This window comes from Anopheles marshallii, chromosome 2 (genome assembly GCF_943734725.1).
Source record: "Anopheles marshallii chromosome 2, idAnoMarsDA_429_01, whole genome shotgun sequence".
Taxonomy (NCBI): Eukaryota; Metazoa; Arthropoda; class Insecta; order Diptera; family Culicidae; genus Anopheles; species Anopheles marshallii.
Window position 1 is genome coordinate 68,110,246 of NC_071326.1, and position 25,095 is coordinate 68,135,340.

The 25,095-nt window shown below is 44.2% G+C and overlaps 6 protein-coding genes across 6 annotated transcripts in view; 4 read left to right on the top strand and 2 right to left on the bottom strand.

Moving 5' to 3' along the window:
* The window catches only part of LOC128706796 (F-box/LRR-repeat protein 16), a 33,473-nt gene extending 22,854 nt beyond the window's left edge, over positions 1-10,619 (top strand). Inside the window, exons 2-5 of the mRNA XM_053801737.1 lie at positions 3,434-3,607; positions 3,683-3,800; positions 4,755-4,950; positions 10,322-10,619. Coding sequence (XP_053657712.1) covers positions 3,434-3,607; positions 3,683-3,800; positions 4,755-4,950; positions 10,322-10,619 — 786 coding nt within the window. The remainder of the gene's footprint in view (positions 1-3,433; positions 3,608-3,682; positions 3,801-4,754; positions 4,951-10,321) is intronic.
* A 3,207-nt stretch (positions 10,620-13,826) lies between these two features.
* On the bottom strand, positions 13,827-14,631 carry LOC128707461 (DNA-directed RNA polymerase III subunit RPC8). The gene is made up of 2 exons (XM_053802413.1): positions 14,521-14,631; positions 13,827-14,441 (listed from the first exon to the last, which is right to left on the bottom strand). The coding sequence occupies exons 1-2, from the start codon at positions 14,629-14,631 to the stop codon at positions 13,827-13,829; spliced, it is 726 nt and encodes a 241-aa protein (XP_053658388.1).
* Positions 14,632-15,010: 379 nt separating this feature from the next.
* On the top strand, positions 15,011-16,708 carry LOC128707554 (serine/threonine-protein kinase RIO1). Its single transcript, XM_053802510.1, has one exon. The coding sequence runs from the start codon at positions 15,011-15,013 to the stop codon at positions 16,706-16,708; it is 1,698 nt and encodes a 565-aa protein (XP_053658485.1).
* A 329-nt stretch (positions 16,709-17,037) lies between these two features.
* On the top strand, positions 17,038-18,210 carry LOC128708800 (ATM interactor). The gene has a single exon (XM_053803781.1). The coding sequence runs from the start codon at positions 17,053-17,055 to the stop codon at positions 18,208-18,210; it is 1,158 nt and encodes a 385-aa protein (XP_053659756.1). The 5' UTR covers positions 17,038-17,052.
* A 1,057-nt stretch (positions 18,211-19,267) lies between these two features.
* LOC128706902 (ubiquitin carboxyl-terminal hydrolase nonstop) lies at positions 19,268-21,260 on the top strand. The gene is made up of 5 exons (XM_053801844.1): positions 19,268-20,048; positions 20,262-20,680; positions 20,745-20,818; positions 20,990-21,157; positions 21,218-21,260. The coding sequence occupies exons 1-5, from the start codon at positions 19,268-19,270 to the stop codon at positions 21,258-21,260; spliced, it is 1,485 nt and encodes a 494-aa protein (XP_053657819.1).
* A 1,540-nt stretch (positions 21,261-22,800) lies between these two features.
* LOC128708162 (FGFR1 oncogene partner 2 homolog) lies at positions 22,801-23,763 on the bottom strand. The gene has a single exon (XM_053803122.1). It carries the CDS (start codon positions 23,761-23,763, stop codon positions 22,801-22,803), a length of 963 nt encoding a protein of 320 aa, XP_053659097.1.
* Positions 23,764-25,095: the final 1,332 nt, after the last annotated feature.

Genomic DNA, 25,095 nt, shown 5'->3' on the forward strand with positions numbered 1-25,095 from the left:
TATGATCATCCGTAATCAAGGGAAAATTTTCAAAGATTTTGCTTAATGCAAATCTCTCTTTCTTTAAGACAAATCTGAGAAAGAATTAGCAATCAATGCTCATTCTTGAGTGGCACTATAACCTCAAGAATTCAAAGTCATTCATGGCTTTCTTTGATTTTTCTTAGTTGGTCCTGGCTACGTAAGTATCTTTGAACCGTTTTCGCCGAACTGTAAAAAAGTGAGTGTTGAATGCAAAATGAATTAAATATATATTACAGGGTTTTCTCAATAGATAGGAAACATTATAAACCTGTACTGCCCCAGAATCCAGAAGAAGTTATTGGATTTGATTCTCTGTTTGAGTTTTGTCCATCGCCCTGTCCGAACCCCAATTTCGATCGGATCGACTTCATTCTGATCGATGACGACAACGCCATCTACCGTGAAAATGTTGCCAGATTCGATCTGAAAGTAAATATTTACTAACAGATGGGTTGTACACAAGGCAGTAGAGTACTCTCGTTAGAAAGTAATAGTTAAAATCTGTACGATTTTAATTTTACATTAAAAGAAACTGTTGCATGTCTTAATTGGCTTCCAACTTCTGTAGTTTTAACCCACAGGCTGAAAAGTTGGGAGACTCCTGTCCAGGAAAACATATTCTTACCCAAAAAAGCTGGTCTGCTGGCCACCCCAAACTGTGGCCTATATGGCAGGCGTATTCATCACGATGTACATACTCCCATGTTGGCTTAGCTCGCTTCATGAAGAAAGTTAAGCCTTAGCTCGGAACCTCATCGGCTCGGGGCCCCCCGCAACCGCTTAGTTTGCTTACCGTCAAACCCGCCACTGGCCATGCGTTTGTTTCATTATTCAATAAACTAATGAAGAGATGTTTGGAGCGCACCCAGGATTTCGGTCCGAGTCGGACCAGTGTGATTCCCGTTCCGACTCCGGGAAAATTTAACTGCTTATCCTGCCCAGAATTGACCCTCACCGTTCCAGAACTCTTCCAAAGGGTCGGAACCGTTCGCTTGGACATAAGTGGATATGAGCTCAATCATTTGACACGAAAAAGAAGAGGACATAATTATAACAGGTACCGGCCGACTCTGGTTCCGGCAGTTCCATGCGTCAGTTCCCACGATTCTGATGGTAATCCGGAACTGCTCCAGCTCCGGGAATCCGCTCCAGGCTTAAGGCCAATTTTGTCCAACTGTACAATCAACATCATACCAATTTAGAAATGTATTTAACTTTGTTCATCAAATGCATTTCAAATCAAGCTAACAATGAAAGCTTTATTGACTTAATTCCTCGCTCATTGTCAACCTTCAACAAAAAAGACAAATGGTAATGAAAGAGTGTGCCATTTCGACGTCAAGTTACTTTTATCACAAGCACCAAACACTGGGACAAGGTAGAGAGCGAAGAGCAAGCATGGCTGGTAACATCCATAATGGAACTGTGAGTGAAGGCTCGTATAACGATCGTTTGTACCTCACGTTCCCACACACCCGGCACAATAACGTATTTTTCATCCCTTTTTATGATGTTTGTATTTTTTGTGTTGGTTTCTTTAAGTTCATCCGCCGCAAATCCAACGACACTGTGGCATCACGGTGTTGTCGGGGCATTAATGTGGATTCTCCGAACAAAGAAAGAACACATGGAGCAAATAAAATTTTGTCCCGACAAAAGCGGTCCAGAAGTGGTTGAGCTTATGTCGACCGGGATAACCTTTTATCATACCCGAATGCGTTAGTTAACAATTTGCGGTATGTTTAATATTCATTCACGATTCTGTGTTTTGTTTTTATTTTTTTTGCTTCGCGGCTGGAGCGTGTGTCGTACAGCAAAAGGCAGCCGCATCTGCAAAGCGGGAATGTGATAATCGCATCACAGTTCTTTCGCCTTGATACAAATTATTCCGGTGGCAAACGGGAATGGGATCCTGTGATTGGGATGGAATTTTGGGCAAGGTACACGGTACGGTGCCTGATGTGTCGGCATAGAATAACTTACGCACCGACCGCACCAACGGATGCTGCAGCATTAATAATCATGAAGCATTAGCAAACCATTAATAATCATCTGGAGGTGCAGGAACGGTGTAAAAAATGGAAATTAGTATCAACATACCGGTACATAACTCCTCCCGGTGGACATAAACTTTCCCGCGGCGTTACGATGCGTTAATGAATGGAGATCGGGCAGCTAAATGCACCTGGGCACGGTGATTAGAACGGAATTGGAATATACAAGCGGCATTAAGTTGAGAATCGTTTTGAAGCGGTTTAGGAAAATGAAATTCGTTTTATCATTGTCACTAAATTGAGGTTGATTTTTAAACCTCTTTCCACTACGAATGGACATATTGTTGAAGAACTCTTGGCAAATGCTAATTAGTATGATGCGAATAGAGTTTTTGGGTACAGCTTTTCCACGAAATTAATCATTAAAGAACCTTCGCTAGAGTGCGCAACTGCTTGATACAGTTTGAGCGATCTATTTGCGTAACTTCTTTGGTGTTGAACAGCTTGAGGAACTTAATTACATTCGGTCAAGTCTCTCTAACCTGCAAGCTGAAGGGACCGATATCTTGCAGCTTTGGGAAACAAAAACACTTGGATGGTATACTATTTACGTAGGGCAAAAGTCTTCAACCATACGCTGTAAACACATCAGCCATCACGAGCTGTCATTGACCAAAACACCAAAACAAGGCTACCTTTGAGCGATGGTGGTGTACAAACATCATGTGCAGCGTGATAACGTGATATTAGGGAGACTTTGCAGCTTTGAAAGACATAAAATGTATTAAAAACGAAAGCATTGTCAAAAATGTTCAATTTAGGGAGACTTGCTATCTTCGAGAGATACTACCTTAGAGAGCCTTGGGTGTAATATTAAATATTGAGCTACGAATTAACGCATGGGAAATTAATTTCAGAATCTACAAAACGTTTTAGACCAACAGCCGTTTCCTTCTAGTACAAATGATTCATTCACTCCAGTGAAATTGAGTCTCACAAAGATTCATCCCCACTGTCAAAGCGCATAATCCAGCAATCCTCCACACGTTGGTATTGTTACAATTCGCTTAACCGCCGGCAGCACTTGTTGGAAGCGAAATCAACTCAAATTAAATTTAGTGTAAGCTGCCCCTGCTCGAAGCCCACGATTGCCTCGTGTACGTTCAACCCACACGCTTTATGATATCCAATTTCAATTTGCCCTAATCTTCGGCTGACCTTTTCCGTTTGGTCGTCACCGGTACGGGCAGGTAATGTTTTGGACATTTGGGCCGATTTCGAAAGCCAACCCCAAATCACGCTAGGGACATGGGTTTGGCGGGAAGGCAGAAGAATATTTGGCGAAGGAAATAGTTTTACTTGCAGCAAAACCCGCTTGACTGAGCGCACTTTGCGTTTGCTTTCTTCCGTTGCAGTCACTGTTCGAGCTGGAGCTGGCTGGATGTAATGAGATTACCGAGGCCGGTCTGTGGGCATGCCTGACGCCAAGGATAGTGTCGCTTTCGCTGGCGGATTGCATCAATGTGGCCGACGAAGCGGTCGGCGCCGTCGCACAACTGTTGCCTTCACTGTACGAATTTTCGCTGCAGGTAAGTCCGTGGGGTGGTAATTGACGCTGAAGGTATTTCTTTTGACATGTTCTTTTTTTCTTTGTATAACCCCAGGCCTACCACGTGACAGACGCAGCGTTAGGTTACTTTTCACCCAAACAGAGCCACAGTCTTAGCATTCTCCGGTTGCAGTCCTGCTGGGAGCTTACGAACCATGGTGTCGTCAATATAGGTATGTATATCGTGATCGATCGATGGGTTGCGCAGGTCATGTGAATGCTTGAGAACATCTAAAGACAATGGATAATGAACATAATAACTTAATACAGGGTTTCCTAGTTTAAGTGGTCAAGTTGGAGTCACATATGAATTTTATTTAAATAGAATTAAAACGTGTCTAGAACTTGACCAAGGAGCTCTCTGGAACTTTTGCAAGTTGAATAAGAATCTGGTATCAGTTTTCTTAACTAACTCATTTACAAAGCTTCTTCTTTGGCGGCAGAAAAAAGATTTCGAGGGAAAAAACCACGACATCTTCTAGTTCAACTTCAACAGAATCCAGAATTTTCACCCGACTTTGCCATTTGAACCCTAAAATTCTAAACATTTTTTAATGGGAGCACACTCATACCTAGAAAATGGTAAAAATAAAACGATATTTTGATGAATTATTCAAAACAAATCCACGTGAACCGAGCGATGCATCGGCAGACCTTTTTTTTCAATCAGAATTTTGTATTCGGTCCAATATGCTGATGTGGGAATCTGAAATAATGAAGACATTTTGGGTCCCGTACCATTATCCCATGGCGTGTGAGTAATGATTTTTCTACGAACCATCTTTAAGCAAATCGATAACGATACGCCAATGTGTCACTGGTACTGGTTCAACGAACAAAAAACAGCTTCTCCTCATTCATATTCACGCTAGTCTCCTCCCCAATATACCGACCGACCCTACAATTACTGTCGTTAGCAAACATTTACCCGACATTAATGCCGGGTCCGCTGTGAACCTGCTTCGAGCGGTACGGTACCGAAATCTTGCGCCCCGCCGTGCACGGTGGGACATTCTTACCGCGGTGCCGTTTGACATTTTCTCTCCCACGCTCGTTCGCTCGATGATTTCCTGCACAGTTTTGTAAATGGTTTTGTCTTTACGTGTGTTTGTTGCCTTCGTCCACAGTACACTCTCTGCCACATCTGACCGTGTTATCGCTGTCGGGGTGCAGCAAGGTGACGGATGACGGTGTGGAGCTGATTGCGGAAAACCTCCAGAAGCTACGGGCGCTCGATCTGTCCTGGTGCCCACGGATAACGGATGCCGCCCTCGAGTACATTGCCTGTGATCTGAACCAGCTGGAGGAGCTAACGCTCGATCGGTGAGTAAAGGCTTTCGTTTAATGTTTGTTTTCTTCGCTCATTTACGTGTTTAGCGTCGTTTTTTTCTGTTTTGCTCGCTTTGTGCCATGTGAACGAAACGTACCAGGCGTCTCCATTACGCTGATGGAGGCGCCCGGTCATGGATGGAAAAGTTTTGCAACATCAACATGGTTTCGCTTGCGGGGCGTTAGCTTGAAGAAACGATACAGATCAAGCATCATGAATGTGATATACGAGAAATGTAGCAATATTGTGTAATGATAGAATCTTCTAGCTCGTCTGGAAAGTTCTAGAAGATTGCCAAAAGTCGTCCTCCATTAACATTTTCGCTCATGATAAGTTCCTCAAAATGAGTCATATAACAAATCAACTCGACACATTCTAGTGCTGCCATAAATGGAATTATATAGTTGAATTTTAATCCCTTAAAGATAGTAGGAAAATCCCTTTAAGATAGTAGACAACGCATACATTTTACCTTCTCCGAAGCGTAAACCTCTTTGGTACATATTTATTCTGCACCGATAAGCTGCTCATCTCCACAGCTCTCAATCATTTCTCGAGTACCTCCACCCTGCTTTATACACGTTTATTTTTATTTCGTTCGCCGGTCCCTTTTACTTACGGCGAAAGTTTTTCAAAGCCCACAATGTGCGATTGCAAACATTATTTCGACACGTGTGCACAAAATTGATCCAATCACTTAGCCAAAAAGCAGGTCCTTCCACGAACACACAAGGCAAGCACACAGAGTTTGAAGGAAGAAACATAAAAATAAACGAGCAAAGTTTAAAATATGCTGACCTTTCAGCTGTTTTTTTTGCTTTGAAAGCTTGCACTTGTTCGATACGTCGCTGTATGCACATGGCATGACAAAGATGGAGGTAAAATTGCGGCTTGCGGATAAAATTGTAGCCTTTGTTCATTTCATCCCACTTTTTGTTTTGTCCAACACCCTTTTTAGCTGTACGCTAATCACTTAAATGGTCATTTTCTAACCGGCCAAAGCGAAACACCAGACGCGCAGGCATGAATGCATATCGCGAATGCATCCCGTGACGCCACATTTGTTTCGCCCGAATGGGAACGTTTGGTGCCGCCATGATGCGCGGCCGGTGCATGTTCATGAAAATGCAATCACCTCCCTACCGGTGGGTGGAATCACATTTATGAACCAGTGCCGGAAACGTAATAAGTGGAAGATGGCAATCCATTTCGTAGCAACCGAGCTTTCCACCTACGGCACTACTTCAAAGGGAGCGTTTGGGTTGATTGATTGACGGATGGGTGGAGGTTCCACGCCATCCGGTACATTCAGTACAGTTGTTCCTCTACGTAAACCGATGGAGATTGTTTCACTGCCAGATTCGCTTTACATCGTTACTAGGTTACGGTACGACACCGCCTGATGAGATTCTGTATGGCTCTTTATTAGCAAAAAAAGAAGCAAACAAACACCAGTCGAGCAGATCGCCATGGCGTTTGCGTTGCCATCGATTTATCAGATAAAACAACGCCCCGCAACGGCAGCAAGGGAACGAAAGGGATACCAGACAGCTTTATGTCCCCGTACCCGTAAGCATCATTGATATTGATGTGACAGGTTATTGAATTTCATTTACGATATTAATTATACTGCAACACACACTCACCACCACACGGAAACCCTTCACACGGGACTGAAGCATGCTATCGGCATTATGCTTTTGTTGCGAACGTCTGATAAGTTTATTTCGAGTGGGATGATTAATAACGGCAAGCGACAAATCATCATATCGTAACCGACAGGCTAAATTAAATCACTCCCCGTACTTACAAAGTTAACGACAGTTCGATAACAGTCGTTAAATTTATAATCAATTGTCAACTTGCATGGTAATACTATGGTATACTATGGTTTGTTCTGGGCAGGGGACTCCCAACTGTTCAGTCTGTGGGCCACATTGGTTAAAACTACAGAAGCTGGAAGCCGCTGAAGACACGAAACAGTTTCTTTTAATGTCACCTCAAAAGCGATCTGATTTTGATGTCGAGTCGAGTCGAGACCAGCAGTATTTTACCAGTAGGGAATATTCTAGAAGAAGCTAAACTAAACGTTATGGTGTTAAAATGACTTCGGGTTGGTTGAGGACAACGTATTCCGCAGGCTACCAACATTCATAATAACACTCAGAAGCGATGGACAAAAATCAAACAGAGAATCAAGTCCAATAACTTATTTTGGATTTTGTTCAGTTGGCTGGGTGTGGCCGTGCGATTTCGCTTCAACGCATTCCATTCTATTGCATTATGATTATATGCATTACATTAACTTCAATAAATAACCCCACTGCTCCTAACTACCAGGGCCACCAACTCCGCTCAGGGTCGCCAATGAACTAAACCTGCCACTGACGATGGTACAATATTTATTGGAAATTAAGGGAAAATTTAGTGATTTTGCTCTATCTTTGAACGCCTCTATAACGTCCCCCGATCAGCAAGGTGCTCGAAGGTGCTGGAGAAAAAAAAATGTTAATAAAAATACTTTGTAAGACATTTTTAGTTACACTTCCATATTCTGAAAATCACTTTTTTCTAGGCGCGCATAGTATACTACCCCCTTATGTAATGAACAAACGAAAAAAATCTATTGTAGCCAAAACAATACAAAAAATACTAAATCAAAAAAGGAAAGTTTCTTTCTTCCGATTTCCTATTTTAAAGCCAGCAGATCGAATGGGTCCCTTTTCTGTAATTCATCGTCGTTCTATTATTTTTCACAATGGCGTATCATTTTCCTCCCTGCTACTAAATCATTATCACAGTCACAGCAAAGCGGTATCGACATAATTAGATATTTAACCATTATGTCCAGCTATCTTTAGCCTTAAAAGCTTCTTCGCTCTCGGCCGACCTCGGGGCATCAGCTTGGGCCGGCAAACCTGGGCGAGGGTTATACGGGGCGATGGAAAATTCCCTGCGACATGAGAAAACCTTCCGATGCCATATCCACTTTACTGCGGGCCATCATTGCTTTCCGTCGGGAAGCGAAGGAGTCTCGCTGTTTTTGCCATTTTTTCTTCCTTACTTCACATTCATTAAGTGGTCCCAGTGTCGGAGAAAAATGCTACAGCTACGGACGTGAAACAATTAATTTTAATTTAAAACATAATCACTCCAGCTCCAGCCATTTGCGTCGTTCGTTCGCGAGACACCGCTCGCACAAGCTCGCACAAGCTCGCACAGCCCGTGCTTTTGGCAGCGGGCACTTTTTAATGCTGCTTAAGAAACCGCCAGAAAATGGCGCGGGTTGGGATGTTGTGATTTACATTTGGCGCAACTCAATCCGTATTGTGCCGTTTCGGTTGCCATCCCGACACCATTCGGAAAGGGTACGGCAAAGGATTGATTTGTACGATGGATCACGGGCAGATGGCTTCTAAGTGTTCCTTCTTTTGTTTACAATTGATGCGAATATTCAGAAGGATTGATGGAAGGCGAAAAAGATGCGGTAAGGTAAAACAGTTTAATTAATTCTACCCCGGACTGGGGGGTAGGATGGATAAATACATTAAAATTAAACACCGCTTGTTTAATGCTTGCCAACAGTTAAGGACGCTAATAGGCGGGAAAAACGTTAAATCGAAACCCTTTCCGTGGAAATGAGGTTCCGTTGAAATTTAAAAACTGTTTTTCCAGAAGAATGCTTTAATACTAGGAACAACTTTCCAGGGCAAATAACCTTTAAAAAAACATTTTGTAGGAATTATTTAGCAAATATTTGAACACAATGTGTACACTAATATTTTAAGGTTTTAAGAGTTCGCAGTTTGTTTGGACAGCTTTTAAAAACAACGAACAATCGAGCCAGAAAACCACTCATCAATCCTTTGTAATAATAATGTGCCTATGGATATGGTCCGCTCAGCACACGAAACCGTCAGAAACATATTCATTTCAACCAAATCCTTACCGTGCTTGTGAGCTTTCGGCTGTTTACGTTTGCCATTCACTTCCAACAGTGAACACTTCAGTAAATCTCAAAGGGATAAAACATTTCTTAACGTTCCGTTAACGGACGACTCTGCCATAATGTTTTTGATGGCACCAAACCAAACGAAGCACTGCTGCACTGGAAGATTAACCGTCCCTAGTCGTTGGTCGCTTTGGGCAAATTGTTGCTGTCTCTGCACTGTCGGCACACAGATGTGGAGCACAATTTAAGATGTTTTTTTTTGAGAAAGTTTACAGTACAATTGCTGTTTAGTGTGTATTAGAGAGCTAGTAATAAAAATTAATTAATATCTTGTTCTGAAAAAGTATCGTTTATAAGTATTTATCATTATAATTATAAGAAATAGTTCTAGGAATGTTCATTAATTAAGCCAATTAATAATGCCACTTAGAGTCGTCAGGCTCCAGTGGACTGATCACTTCGGTAGAAGTCAGATAGTCAGACGAACCACCTCGTAAAGTCCTCTTTGGTATTCCTCATGGACAGCGAAGCCGTACTACGCTCAAATTGAGATGATGCATTTGTCAGAATGGCCGGGATATTGGTTTGGCAACGGTCGACCGTGAGCGCGTTCCTGCGAGAGGACCGCGAAGTGGGTGTAGAGGCCGGACAAGAAAAAAAAGTGCAGACGTAGAAGTGATTGATGATTGACGCGAAGTGATAATGGCAAAAAATCGCTAATTTGTGAAATTACTTATCAGACACTGCAACTGCTTTAAGGGCTTACGTAATACATCTTTAGAAGTGATCACTCACATCTTCATAACATGGTTCTAGGGACATTTTTGTATACTAATCATCCCAGATGGTTCTGAATGAAGAGTATGTATTAGTATTGGGCCTTCATCTTCAGAGTAGTTCACAGGCTATGTGTTTTGGAAACCAATTCACAGGATGAATCGTCCAATATCTTTCGCATTACGTAGCTATCCTGCCAGGACCTGACCTGACCAGAGTATAATAGGTGTTGGTTGGGGTCATTGTGCAACTGATAAAGAAAATTCTATTTAATTCTCTTTGAAGGTGTAATGGAGACGCATGGTGATTGACCACCTGTCATATATTCACCTCGGTTTGGTTCCACAGCCCGGTCTTGTTCCCCACTGATTCCGGTTTAATTCCACGGTTGCAAAGAGCACTGGGACTCGATTAAGGACATTCAAACTCGTTTGTCCAATTTTAAATACAATCGACTGACACAACAAACAATGAGTTTGAGATAGCAAAGGATCTTTCCATCATATCTTATCAAAACTAATTAATATACCATAAAGTGTATTGGTATTATATTCGATGTATGATTCACTTCGAAAAATGTGATATTATACTTAGACAATCATTGCTCCCTCTCTCTGTCTCTCTCGTCATTTCAGCTGCGTACACATCACTGATATCGGTGTCGGTTACATCTCAACCATGCTCTCGCTGTCTGCACTGTTCCTGCGCTGGTGCACACAGATCCGCGACTTCGGTCTGCAGCACCTTTGCTCAATGCGCAACCTGCAGGTACTGTCGCTGGCCGGCTGCCCACTGCTTACCTCGTCCGGTCTGTCCAGCCTGATCCAGCTGCGCCACCTGCAGGAGCTGGAGCTCACCAACTGTCCGGGCGCGTCCCAGGAACTGTTCGGCTACCTTCGCGAACATTTGCCCCGCTGTCTGCTGATCGAATAATCCCATTCCGGTACCGGTGCCCGCACGCCCGTGCACGTACGATGACGGTGGAGTAGCAACGGCCGAATACAGACTACACCGACGCTACTAAATGAGCTGGAAACGAAACCTCTCCTCACCGAGACAAACCATTCCCAGGGAATGGTTCACTTCTCCGTGAAATCCTTTATTGTTAGACTAAGTTGTTTTAAGGCGTTCCGTACGAGCGGTGATGTGGGAGTGGTTTTTTTTTTTTCTTGAACGGAGCAACATTGGTTGGCCTATGCAAAAAAAAACAGCACTATATCCCTAGCCATTTTACTGCACGATCGAAGGTGCTTTTTAATGATACTAATACCATCACACGCCTATTATATACCATAAAGGGCATTTTGGCCACGAATCAGTTGCGTCCTTGTTTTTTACTTATCTTGCGCAGCAAATGCTTCCGGTGTTTATTTTATAATGCTCTTTTTTACACTTGAAACCTTTATACACCGCTATCTGTACTAACCGTAGTCGAAACAATTCCTATCCAACCGCACACAACACAAACTCACACATAAACGATCGATATTTAAATGGCCGGTGGGCAGGAGCTGGCAATTATTTGGGCGTGGATCTCACTATCCAATTTTTTATTGTAAATTGTTAACCGATCGCCAAAAAACACAAGCAGCGATGCAACGCAACGGTAATGTTAATCCATTGTTTTTGTCTGCGGTGCTCCAGAAGTTTGTATAATGTGGCGGGGAAAACAGCGCCAAAGTGGACGCAAATGAACAAAAAAATAACTTTCCTACAAGATGGCAGCAACAGAAGTGGAAAATTAAACGAATCAAAACAAAACTAGATATGTTGGTAAAGCAAGCAAGCAAAACAAAAGAAACAATTGTTTGCGAAACCCCAAAACAAACAAACAAAACCATCACCTTTTGTCGAAATGTTAAATGGCTGTGTAGATAAACGTGTATAAAAACGAAGAGAAAATAGAATGAAATGCAAACAGTTGACAAAAAAAAAAACAACCAAAACAAAGACAGAAAGATGTTACACTACACGCATGCAAACTAATACAAAGGCAGGGGAGGACGATACACTTAGAAAAGCGAACAAAGAGATTGGTTTTGCTAGTGTTATAAAATAATTAGAAATGAAAACTCAAAACAATAGCGAGATGTGTGGTGGAAGTGTTTAAACGTAAAAAGAAAATGAATGTTTGATGGAAACCAATTATAAATAATGTGTTAGCAGAGGCAGGAAGTAGGACGGTACACAAGGAGAATGGTACACATTTGTTACAGACGTATTAAAGCGCGAGACGTTACAAAATATAGCCAGTGTAGAAAAAGTGAGCGAACGAAACAGTTTGACTTGTGATTGAAGCATATAAAAGAAGCGTAAGAAAACATATTAATTAACACAAACACACTTTCACTCACACTCATTATTACAAACAAAAAAAAAACAAACCTGGGCGGTATTATGCTAATATTCTAGAAATGGTTGAAACACACAATTGGTACAAGTTAATGTATGAGCGGAAGGCGAAGGATAATTAGTATTCATTGTATATATGATTTTTTTTAACAAACCTGACAAGACTTGACGTAGTGTGGGTCCCGGTTGTGTGAGCCCGGGAACCTTCCATTACTGATTGCGTTCGTGTTGAAGTGCGTAAAGTGACATTAAGTAGAAGCTAGCTTTATTTAAAAAAGAAGTCGAGAACAGCATTACATTAAGGCATACAAAACAAACAAGGAATAAAGATAAAAGTTTATGCAAAGCTTACCTTCGATGAGATCTTCTTTCCTGCTGAAATTTCTTTCAAAGAGAAAGAGAGAAAAAACACACACATAAAACACACATAAACAAACCCAAATAACAAAGCAAACAAAAAAATAGATGCAAATAAATGACAGCAACAAAAAATGGACACGAAAAAAGGGAAAATTTGCATAATAGTTAAAGCAAAAAGGAAGTACACCCTTTAACAACAAAATAAATAATAAGGTGAGCTTTAGCTAATGATGAAAGTAAATGCGCCATTGCGCCAGCTGTGTTAATCATGTACGAGTGTGTTTGCTGATCGAAATCTGGTGTCTGATTTCGGGTTTTAATTTGTCTAAACGTGTGGCTGACTGACTGATAGCGATACAGTGTGGTCCATGCGGCAAAAAAAGCGGAAAAGAAAGGTTTGATTCGTCTCCGTGCGCCCAAACCTAAATAACAGAGAGAGAGAGAGAGAGAGAGAGAGAGAGAGAGAGAGAGAGAGAGGGAGTAGCGAACCTAAACCAAACACCTAAGAATAGTAAAACCCCTCCCTAAACAAAGGAAAAAAAGACCGCCCATGTCATGACTGATAATATTCGAGCTCTAACAATGAAAAATTGAAAATGAATCAACCACAAATAAGCTAACTAGTATAGTGCATCTTAACAGAAACGGTGCGTGGCAAGGGTGGCCCGCCGCAGAAGAACTGGGAGCAGCATACTTTCCAATCGATTTAAGGCGTCAATTTCTCGGCCACTGAGTACAGCGAGGTAACCGGATATAGCCGGTCGAGTTTGATACGATGGATACACGCAGTAAAGTGGTTGGAAATTGGGAACCATTGTGTTAAATTTATCACGAGAAACGCAAATGTATTCGAGTAACCCTGTTTAAGCTGCGCGCGTGTAGTAGCTTTTGCGATCTCTTTCTGCTGGTTTAAGATGGCCAAACGGTCCAGCTAGGTTCGGTGTAGGTTAGTCAAGTAGGAATACTATTCCCGAACCGAGCTAGTACTCTGAATGCGCTACACAATGCTACCGTTGCTAGGTTATCACTCCTCACACAGTAGGCGCTCCATAAAAAGCTCCATTTTTATTCGCTAGAATCGAACAGGAGGCGATGCAAATAGAGAACAGGTACACGTTTTCCTATTTTTCTGGCGCTCTTCTACACTGCAACGCAACCGCAAGCGAGTAGCGTGCTCGATTAGTGCGAAAACACAAGCGACATAATTAGCGCTAAAAAGAAGGTTGCAGAAGGCGAAACTTTCAGTAACGAAAAACTTTACGATACATAAAACGGCCCATGTGTATATAAAGTTAAAACCTAAAGCTATTGCAAACAGTAAACTTATTGTTGGGAAAGAAAAGAAACCGTTCAAAAGGCAAAACCTGTTCGGGTGTTTTCTATGCTGACTGCCACGTGTTTGCGTCGGCTTAATAAGGTATGTATACTTTATTCATTCTCCCCACCAGAATCCTGTTCCTCCTCCTCCTGCTCTTCGTCTTCACCTTCCTCGTCCTCTTCCTGATTTTGTTGAACCCACCAAGACAGCAAACCGAGCCCGGATTCGTTAATGGCCGCCACGATGCGGTACGGTGTCTTGTTACCTTCCGTTACGCTGCTCGGTCCTGCACCACCCGCACTCGTACCGGCCCCACTCGACGGCACTTCCTGGTCCGGGGGGCCAATAGGTGAACTTTCTTCAAACACTTCTCCCGATACGCGAAACTTTATGCTTTCCCCGATGTCCATGTACAGGTCGTGTGTGTTACCATCCTCGAGTGGATATTCCCATACCCACGCCTGTTCCGCTTCCTCGTAGCGAGAGGGATGCTGCAGAGCGGACGGCGGTATGAGTATATCGTCGAAAAAGCCGAGCGTTATGTGTACACCTTCCCGACTGCAGCTTCTTATCTTGCCCGTTATCACATCGCCAATGATCGGTCGGAAAACGATATACCGGAAGTTTACCTCCGTGTGCGAGGCACCATCGCCGGGAAGTATGATGGAATCGCCCAACTTTATAATGTCTTTTAGTGCGATACAAAGACCCACGTTCAATAGAACCTAGAATGGGCGGGGTGAAGAATTAGGAGGTTATTTAATTGTTCAGAACGTGATGCAATTAGATGAATGTGTCCTTTACCTTATTTGCCAACTTTCGGTTTATTTCATCCTTTATGGCCTCTGGAAGCTTTAAACCAAACAATTCCGGCGCTATCCTCACGTTGTCTTTTAACTCCGCCAATACAAACATTTCATTTATTCGCTAAAGTATAATTTTCCTTCACTGCATTCCCATCGGTACACCCTGAACAGTGCAGAATGTTCCTGTTACAGTAAGATAATATACCAAACAACTTTCTTAGATTATTAAAAATCTATCGCAATGTAAAATGTGCCGCAATTGTCGCACTATACACATGTTTGTTTACAAATTAGGCACTCATCGACCGGAGACCGGATTTTTTGACACACGGTGAGCCATTGTGGATCCGTTTCTAGAGGGGTATCTCAAAACGTCAAAATGACAACCAATAATCTAAACAAAACATACGCGACCGCGTGTTTGTTGGCGCAGCAAACTCGCAACAAAATTTACAATAATTAAGTCCAGTGCCGAAACGAAGTGAAACATGAGTTGTGGTCAGTTTGATGATGCGCTGGATGATGCCACGCAAAGGTTGGATTTCTTCCAGCTGCAGGATAAACCACCAGTTCCTACCAACAAAGCGAATGCCGCTGACACAAGGAAGGCCGAAATTGAACTACAAGATGCACTTTTTGGTGGCTCACGGCTCAAAGAAAACCTGCCGTCCGACGCACAATGGGAAGAGTATTACGAGGACGAGGAGAGCGAGGATGATGATGATGATTTCTATTGCTACGAAGGGGGAGAACTGAAGCGAAATCAGCAGCTAAATCTAAATCAATCACACACCAACGCTCAACATGCAAGTCAGAAAGTATCGCACTTTCAACCAGCGGATGTTTTGTTTAAAAAGTTCACCAACCGCATCAACGTGGAGAAGTACGAAGGACCGGCATCGCTGCCAAACCACGCCAAGAATACACTCATCGAGACGCAACGCAAGGTAGACAGCGATCGATTGCGCAGCAAGGACAAGCAAGATCGTGCGACGGCCGAACAGGTGATGGATCCACGGACACGTATGATTCTTTTTAAGCTCCTCAACCGTTCCATGATAACCGAAATCAATGGGTGCATTTCCACCGGGAAAGAAGCGAACGTGTATCACGCCACGTCTAGCAGCGGGCGGGACTACGCAATAAAAATCTTCAAAACATCCATCCTAACGTTTAAGGATCGGGATAAGTACGTTACCGGAGAGTATCGATTCCGGCACGGTTACAGCAAGCACAATCCACGTAAGATGGTTCGCACCTGGGCAGAGAAGGAGATGCGTAATTTGGTGCGCATGAAGAAGTGTGATCTGCCCGTTCCCGAGCCGATTCTGTTGCGTAGCCACGTGTTGGTGATGGAGTTTATCGGGCACGACGGTTGGCCGGCCCCAAAGCTCAAGGACGTTGAGCTAAGCGGTTTGAAGGCGCGTGAACTGTACCGGGACACGGTGGAAATGATGTGGACCATGTACAACCGCTGCAAGCTGGTGCATGCCGATCTGTCCGAGTTTAATCTGCTCTACCACGAGGGCAAGATAGTCATCATCGATGTGTCACAATCGGTCGAACATGAGCATCCACATGCGCTGGAATTTTTGCGCAAAGATTGCACCAATGTGACGGACTTTTTCCGCAAGCGTGAGGTATCAACGATGACCGTGAAAGAGCTGTTCGATTTCATCACCGATGCAGCCATCACCGAGGACAGGGTAGAGCAACGTTTGGAGGAAATATCCGAACGGATAGCGAATCGCAGCTTCGACGAATTTACCGAACAGCAAAAACTGGACGAAGCGGTTTTTAAGCAAATTTTCATCCCGAAAACACTGCACGAGGTGTACGATGCCGAGAGGGATGTGTTCGATAAGCGTACGGACGAGTTGGTGTACAAGACGATCACCGGCCTGGAGACGTTGGAAGGGGGGCGGAAACAGCCCAATCAACAGAAAGGATCAGAAAACGGAGATTCGGATACTGAAACGGATACAGCCTCGGAACTGTCGGACGATGATGAAGGTGGTAAACAATCGTCGAATGGCGGTGTGATTGTGGTGCGATCGAAAGATGAAACACCCGAAGAGCGCAAAGCACGCAAAAAGGCGGTGAAGGATGAAAAGGCGGAAAAGCGAAAAACAAAGGTGAAAAAACACATTAAAAAACGAAAGGAAAAAATTGGCGCAAGGAAATAGAAATAAACGCAAGAGAGTAGAGTCACTTATGTATCTATTCTATTCAAAATACGAGTTTTTATGATCGTTAATTAAGGTGAAAAGTGTCATATTATCAACCGCAATGCTGGAAAAAGGCCCCGGATGATTATGTGGCAAAGCTTTTCTTCACGGGAAGGAAAACATGAAGTAAGCCGTGTTTTTTTTTAACTGACGGCCGCCGGAGTGATGGAAATATTTGTTTGTAAACAATACCACTTTTGACGTTCAGCTGATGGAAGCTGTGTGTTGTGACTGGCCAGCGCGAGGTTTTTCCTGCTGTAGAAACGAGTGAAGATAAATTATCTGTGCATTAGTTATTAACCATGACCGACCAATCAACAAATGCGCGAAGGATATATCTAACGGCCGAGGAAATTTTGGCAGAAAAGATTTATATCTGCTCGTTCGACAACTGCTATACAATGTTGCACAACTTGGCCAATTTGCAGATGCATCTCACACGACATCACAAAGCACCCGCATTGAATCTGCAGTCGTTGAGTAATGCTGCTTCATCTGAGCATAAGCTGTTCTACTGTCCCAACGCAAGCTGTCCGTACCACCAGACTGCCGAAGAAAGTAGCAACGGTGCGCGCCATTTCAGTTCTCTTCGCTCACTGAAGCAACACTATCTGAAGGTGCACGGTGAGCGAAAGCACCGTTGTGAGCCATGCGGAAAATCGTTCGCTACCGAGAGCTACCTCCGACATCACCGGTTATCATGTGGTCAGAAGTTTAACTGCGCACATTGTTCATACTCTTACGGTTCCAGAGAAGCATTATTGACACACGCCAAGCGGAAGCAACACGGTTACGAAGAATTACTTTCGGCAAAGAAACCAAATCGCGTAAAACCTGCGAAACAATCTGCATCGAATTGTGTGAGCACCGGAACACAAACCTTATCGGAGCGATCGGAAAGCAAAACTACACAAACGATTGATTTATCTAAGATCATCGTTGAGACACGAGAAGATGTCTTGGGGCTCGCCGTTGATGCTGCCACGATTGTACAAACTACTAGCAATGTTTCCCTGGCTATCGAAGCCGTAGAACCTCTGATCCCCGTGGTTTGCACCGAAACGCAGACCGATTTCATCGATGTAATGTTTGCAAACACGGAGAACCGTCATGATCCGCTGCTATCCTATGCCCACATGTACACGCAGACATGCGACGAACCGGGACTGTTTGCCGATCTAGGATTGTCTACGACTGAAACACAAACGAGCTGGAATGAGGAAACGGAAACGTTCGGTGACTATCTTGTGTCGACGGAAACGCAAACCAATTTCGACATCGACAGCTTCGATTGTGCTAGTAACAGCATCGGTGACAAACCGGACACAGCTAACAGCAAACACACCCAGGTGCCGGAAGCAATAGCAAATGATTTCCACCTACTGAGAGGAGCTAATTTTCTGAACGACATTGCGGATTCGATCGATGATCACACAACCGTCCACACGCAAGCATCATGATATAAGGGGAACCACGATGAGGATCGCAGCTACAGGAGATTTGAGTTCTAGTTGTACAATTGTACGTTCACAAAGGATATCTTGTGATGAAATCTCATTTTAGCAAATAGGAACTAATAGAATTTGTGTTAAATGCTGGAGTACAGTACGCCATAATGGACATACAACACTACATGATAAGTAAGAAGATAATCCAACATATGAGCACCAGTTGCAGTTGGATTGAACTATAATTAATTGGGCTGTCAAAGCTACTCGCACAAACATTTTGGCTTTGTGGCTTTTAGATTATATTGGATGAGCTATGCTGTACTCTGTTAGTGTAGGCTAATAAATAGATGATATATGGATATTCAGCTTCTAAATAAATCAATTTTATTACCCATTATCTTAACTTTATGAAACCTAATCAAACGAACCGAATTTACCTTAGCACTAGCACCATTCGTTCGTTCGTTTCATTCATTCGTTCATTCGTTTTTCTTAAATGAGCGATGGCTTCACCTACGGCACAATTGGTTTTAATCGATGAAACAATTACGTTTCCTCGCAATATAGAATAATCCACTAGGATCAACCGAAAAGTTTTGTTCAGTCCATTTGGTAGTTTTAAAATTGTACGATTTCAAATTGAAAATAAATTTCTACGTGTGGCCGCCTCCAACTGTCATTCAACTGTCAGCACGAACTGTCATTCGTGACCAATCCAACAGCAGCATAGCAGCATAAAAAACAACTAATTTCAACACACCGAAGCATAGGCGATTTGTGAGTATTAATCCACTTAGTCTACACGAAAAGTGGACCCAAAATGGGTAATTAACGCCTACAGAGCTCGCTCATACTCGAATCAAACAAGTTCCTAGTGGCAGTTTTCACATGGTTGAGCGGTTTTGTTTTACGGTATGGATCGCATGTAAGCACGGCCTTCGGACACCCACCCTGCACGGACCGGCATTCGGTGCTAACTGTGTGTGATCATTGTTTCGGAATTGGCTAACTTTGGTCACCATTCGTGCAACTCTTCCAACAAGGAAATACAACGAACAAAGAAAGCATGGGTGATACGGGCTGCGTACACTTTGGATCCTACGTGAAGGAATACGGGTACGATTCGTACAGTGTGGTGCACGCATACTTCAGTGCCTGCATCAGCAAGGAGGCACGTCGTCGGAAGGCCCTGTCCTGTCTCTGTTACAAGTGTGGAAGTTCCGGCCCTCAGCTGTACTCCTGTCTGCACTGTATTTACTTCGCATGCAAAGGAGCGCACATTAACGAGCACTACAAGCACACGAAACACTTCATGGCGCTGGAGCTGTGCTACGGGATGCTGTACTGCTACCAGTGTCGGGATTTTATCTACCACAGCAAATGCCAGGCCATCGCCGAACGGCACCTACGACGGGAGGCTCGCACCCTTGACAAAAGCCTATCCTGGCGGCCCTGGAGCCCATCGAGAGTGGAAATCGAGCTGCTGCTAAAGAACCCCAAGCGAAGGCACGTGACGGCTCTCACAAGCATCGGGTTGCGCGGTTTGCTAAACCTAGGCTCGACCTGTTTCATGAACTGTATCGTGCAGGCCCTCATCCATACGCCGCTGCTGCGCGATTATTTCCTCGCCGAGCTGCACGAATGCACGGCGAAAACGGCCGCCAAATGTCTGGTGTGTGAAGTGTCGCGTCTGTTTCAGGAGTTTTACTCCGGTGCCCGTGGTCCGCTATCGTTGCACCGGTTGCTGCATCTGATATGGAACCACGCACGGCATTTGGCGGGATACGAGCAGCAAGATGCACACGAGTTCTTTATCGCTACGCTGGACGTGTTGCACCGGCACTGCAAAATATCGATGACGGAACTGGCTGCCAATGCGGCTGCTGCGGCCGCTGCGGCTGCTGCTGCAGCGGCTGCGGCGGCAATTGATAAGTCAAAATCATCACAGCCCCATGTCCATCAACCGTCACAAAATGCACACGTGGGGACGAACTATCTGGCACAGCAGGCAGCTTCCCAGCAGGAACCAATGCAGCTGTTGTCGCAGTCCGGTCCGAATTCGCTAGCGATGTCGACGGCTGCTTCTCCTGCTGCAACAACGGGCACAACCACTGCCACCAACACGACAAACAGCGGCCAAAACCAATCTTCCGATCCTAATCCGACTCAGTGTAATTGTATTATTGATCAGATTTTTACTGGTGGCTTGCAGAGCGATGTAGTGTGCCAGGCGTGCAAAGGCGTTTCTACCACGATCGATCCATTCTGGGACATTTCGCTCGATCTAGGCGAATCCTCGAACGGACAGTCCCTGATCGACTGCCTGGAGCGGTTCACCCGGGCAGAACATCTTGGTTCGAGTGCAAAGATCAAGTGCAACACATGCAACAGCTATCAGGAATCGACGAAGCAACTGTCCATGCGCACGCTACCGATAGTGGCAAGCTTCCACCTGAAGCGCTTCGAACACTCTAGTCTGGTATGCAGAAGTGCATTGAATCCACAGCACCAAACATTTCATTCCCTTTCATTCTGCGTTCTAGATCGATAAGAAAATTTCCACCTTCATCTCATTCCCTGCCGAGCTGGACATGACACCGTTTATGTCGCAGAAAAAGTCTGATCAGCAGCAGCAATCACATCTATCACCGTCCTCACCGAATTTTGCGGGCAGTGGAGCTAATGGTTCTTCCGCCTCCTCCATGACTGGCACGACCGGCGTCGTGACGACGTCTTCGTGCCTACATAACGACGACAGCCGGAACCAGCCGTACCAGCAAGAGGGTAGCGATACGGCCGACTTCCGATATTCGCTGTACGCTGTCATCAACCACGTCGGGACGCTCGATGCGGGTCACTACACGGCGTACGTGCGACACCAGAAAGACATTTGGGTCAAGTGCGATGACCACATTATAACCACTGCCACACTCAAGCAGGTCTTGGACAGCGAAGGGTAAATAGCCGCAGCGCGATAGAACGTTCGTCATCTAACGTGTTTCGTGTTTGCTTTTAGCTATCTTCTTTTCTACCACAAGAAAATACTGGAGTACGAGTGAACGATCACGGTACGCGGGAAGCGAGAAACAACGATCCGACGGAACAATTCGAATGCAAGAGCAAAACGGGTGGATAACATTACCGTAGTGACTGACGGAACACATTAAGACTGGTTAAAAGGCACCCGTAATACCTAGTAGATAAATGCGCGAAAGGATCGTACCGTAGGGACAACGTTTTGGATTGTTTTATTCGAACGTTACTTAATCGTAATCATTGAACCTTTTATCCTCATTGTCGCGAGAGTGAGCGATACCATGGAACGACAGGAGATAATCTGCATGAAATCGATCAAAAAAAGGGCTAGCAATTTCTTTCCTCGTTACATTTATTTTAATAGAACCATTTAATAGACGAAAAAAACCCGCGCATGGTACGATTCGGACGGACGACGAACAGGGAAAGAGGGAACCACAAGCGTTTCATGTGTTAATGTTTAGTAATATTTATTCAAGTGATTTCTTTTAAACCCTTTTGTCGCCGGCCCCATTCCCGTAGGCGAGAGTGTGCGTTTTAATTTTCCGTATTTATTTGGCGATTGACGAGAGTAGAGTGACACTGCACTCAGATTTGTGAGGACGAACCAGGAAACTAAATGGAACTGTCGATGGGCGCTTCTTTAAGTATAACAAAATACAAAAAAAACATGAAAAAGATACGTACGCTTTGCTCTCTTTTCTCTTTTAGGGGGTTTGTTTGTTTTTTTGTTTCTTCTTGTCAACATTCAACGACAATTTACTAAACTAAACACGCGATTAAGGAAAAAGCCTCGATCTCTTGGTAGCAGATTGTGGGGAGCGAGGATGTCCTCCGTTCAACAAGTTCGAACATTCATTTGGGAGTCACGTTCCCCTTTTAATGGTGCTTAAGGTGCTAATAATAATAAAAAAACAAACATTTATGCAAAAGAAAAACAAATTATGAAGCAACTATTGCACTCTGCACTTCTACTCTACCCCACAGGACCCAGAATTCAATGTCGGCAATGGATTTTTTTTTCGTTGTGTTCTCCGCGTAACAGTCTAAATCGCAACGTAATGCTTATGAAAACTGCTTGACGTACGGAAAATGCATTATTTTCGACAGTTTTGCCATAATTCGATGATTTTTACTTTTTCCTACATTTCCTTTCTAAAATGATTACTGGAAAGGAATTTGTCGATACTAAAAGTGCAGTATATTATGTTTGTTTTGTTTGCGCATTCCATTGCGTGCGACAGATAGTGGAGCATACATTAAAAAAAAAACGACAAACAACACAAACAAAAACGCATATGGGTGATCGAATGATCGTGCAATGGATTTGCAAATGGTGTGTTCTGTGAACCTGCCGCCAGTTTCGATATGGTCCCCCAATGCTAGCCTTTTTTTGTTCGAAAGATTGTTTTAATAATTCTCGCCGTGTGTTGCTGTCCGTATCCATTTCTTTGTGAGTCGAACCATTAATCGCATCAAACGCAACTCGATCATCGACGCATCCTACAGTAGGGCCGATTGGCAGCAGAACAAAACCGATACCTGACATTCACCCGAATCACGTCACGAAGTCGAAGAGGTTGCCACGGAAGTAGTGCTAGCTGGGGCTGCCACTGCAGATGGTGCGCTCGGGGAGGTCGTTGCTACCCCATTACTGACTGTTGTTGGATTTGCGACGGAACTCTTGCCGTTTGGTGAACGTGCTGGATCATCGACGGTCGGTTTCGTTAAGCTTGCATTCGGGGATGACGCTCCAGACTGTATAGCTGCGGGCCCCGACGTAGGTACGGCTGCAGACTGTGGTGGTGATGGTGGTGACGATGATGCCGGTGCTGGCGTTTGCTTCGATACATTTGCCCTTGCCGTGACGGCCGCTTCAATCAAACCATCCAGCAGATAGCTATCGGTTTGGGTTGATTTGTCGTCGACCAGCATCTTCTGGCCGCCGGAACCGTACTTGCGCGATATTTCCAACAGTTCCCGCAGTCCCTTATTTTCTGTCATCAGCTTGCTCAACACCTCCTGCTCTTGGTTGACCTTTTCCTCGTCCATCTGCGAGACTCGCTGCATAACAGCGGCCATTTCCTGTATCTTGGCCGTCTGCTGTCGGATCAGCTCGTCGCGTCGCTCGATGTCGGCCGACCGGTGGTGGCGTGTGAATGCTTCCACAAAGTTCACCTTCGTGTTGAGAATTTTTGCTTGCGTGTGCTCTCGGTATTTAGACATGATGTGCTCTAGTGCGTGCTGATGGTCTTCCAGCGCTGCCTTCAGCAGGCGGTTCTCTTGTTGTATCTCGCGGATCTGTGGGTTCTCCTGGTGGATGATCGTTATCAGCTGGTTGTTGGAGCGATCACGTGCCAATTTGTTCAGTATGTCGATATCGTCCTGGAACTGGCGCATCGATTCGATGTGCTTGTTCACTGATTCCGATTCCAGCAGCAGTGCATCTCCTAGAGCCTCTCGGTCCTTGAGCCGATTGGCAATGCGCTTAGCGTCGAGTATAATCTGCTCAAAAGTAACAGACATTCTGAAGGGTTTTTATGCTACTTTCCTCTCAACGGCGTCCAGCTTCCTTTTCCAACCCCCAACCAATGGAAGTAATCTGAAATGAAGCAATTGCAGGGTGGAAAGTTTAATACCTTGTTAAAAATAAGCTTCCGTATTCCCTAAATAGTTACCGAATGCAGAATAAATCAGGGCTACGTTGCACGAATTGTACATACGTTTATTTAGGTTCTCCAACCCTTCGCCACTGAACCGTATCTAAACCCGCTAGGAACAAAACAATCACATACTTTTGGCCCACAAAACAAACTGAACTGGTAGGGATGATGTGAGTGGCACAAGTGTAACCCACCGTGTAACACCGTGTTGTAAAGTTACGTCGAGCGCAGGTTTATGTTTCACAGCTGAACACACACGGAAACTACACACCCCCAATGGAAAAAAAGGAACTGGTGGATAGACAAAACAATAGAACGGAGTAGAACTGCCCTCGGAGAACTTTTCACCACTGCACAACCTGCTTTCACGTAGGGGAATAGTTAACGCACTAAAATTGATACCGTTTCTTGCAACGCACACGAGAAAAGTTATTGTGCCATTCGCATTATGTTGGCAATGGTGAAACAATTTATGCAGGCCCCACTTTTTTCCCTTTCGCCCATTAGCACAGTCAAGTGCCTGCGACGACGACGACGATGTAGAAATTAACTTTTTTTCACTTTGCTTTCTGACAACTTCTTCGCATGCTGAGCTCAAGGTTTAGAGATACACCTACGTATACAGTAACCGTGACATTGTTACTGTCAACACGGTGTTGTCCATTGACAGATTGTTTAACAAAAAAAGAGCTGCCAAAAGGGCAAAGAAAAAACGCAACTTCTTGCTGCAAAAGGCTCTCGGACGCAAGGAAATATTCATTTATTTCTTTGTGGAACAATACAGCATAGGTGTTAAAAGTACAGCATCGCTGGTAGGTCGGTTTCGATTCGCACAACTGGCGCGGATTAGACCAAAACCAATCCTGTAATACTCTGCTACTGCGAGAGAGACATTTCATTGTTATTCCTTCCCTCTGCACGACGTCCTTATGTCGTGTCGAAAATAAATTCCTAGAAATAGGCAAAACCTTTGCGGATGGACCTATTTCTTGTGGTCCGCAAAGTTGTAGTTCCTGCTTAATCTTGCCTCTTATAACCTTCGGTTCGAAGCCAAATCAATATCGGAGCTTGTAAAAGTGATAGTGCTTCTGTTTGGAATATCTGCATATCTGGGAATCGCACTGTTACTCATTTGCCCAGTTTGCCATTTAACTACGCCACGCACCTCACAAAAAGGCACACTCAAACGGTGTTC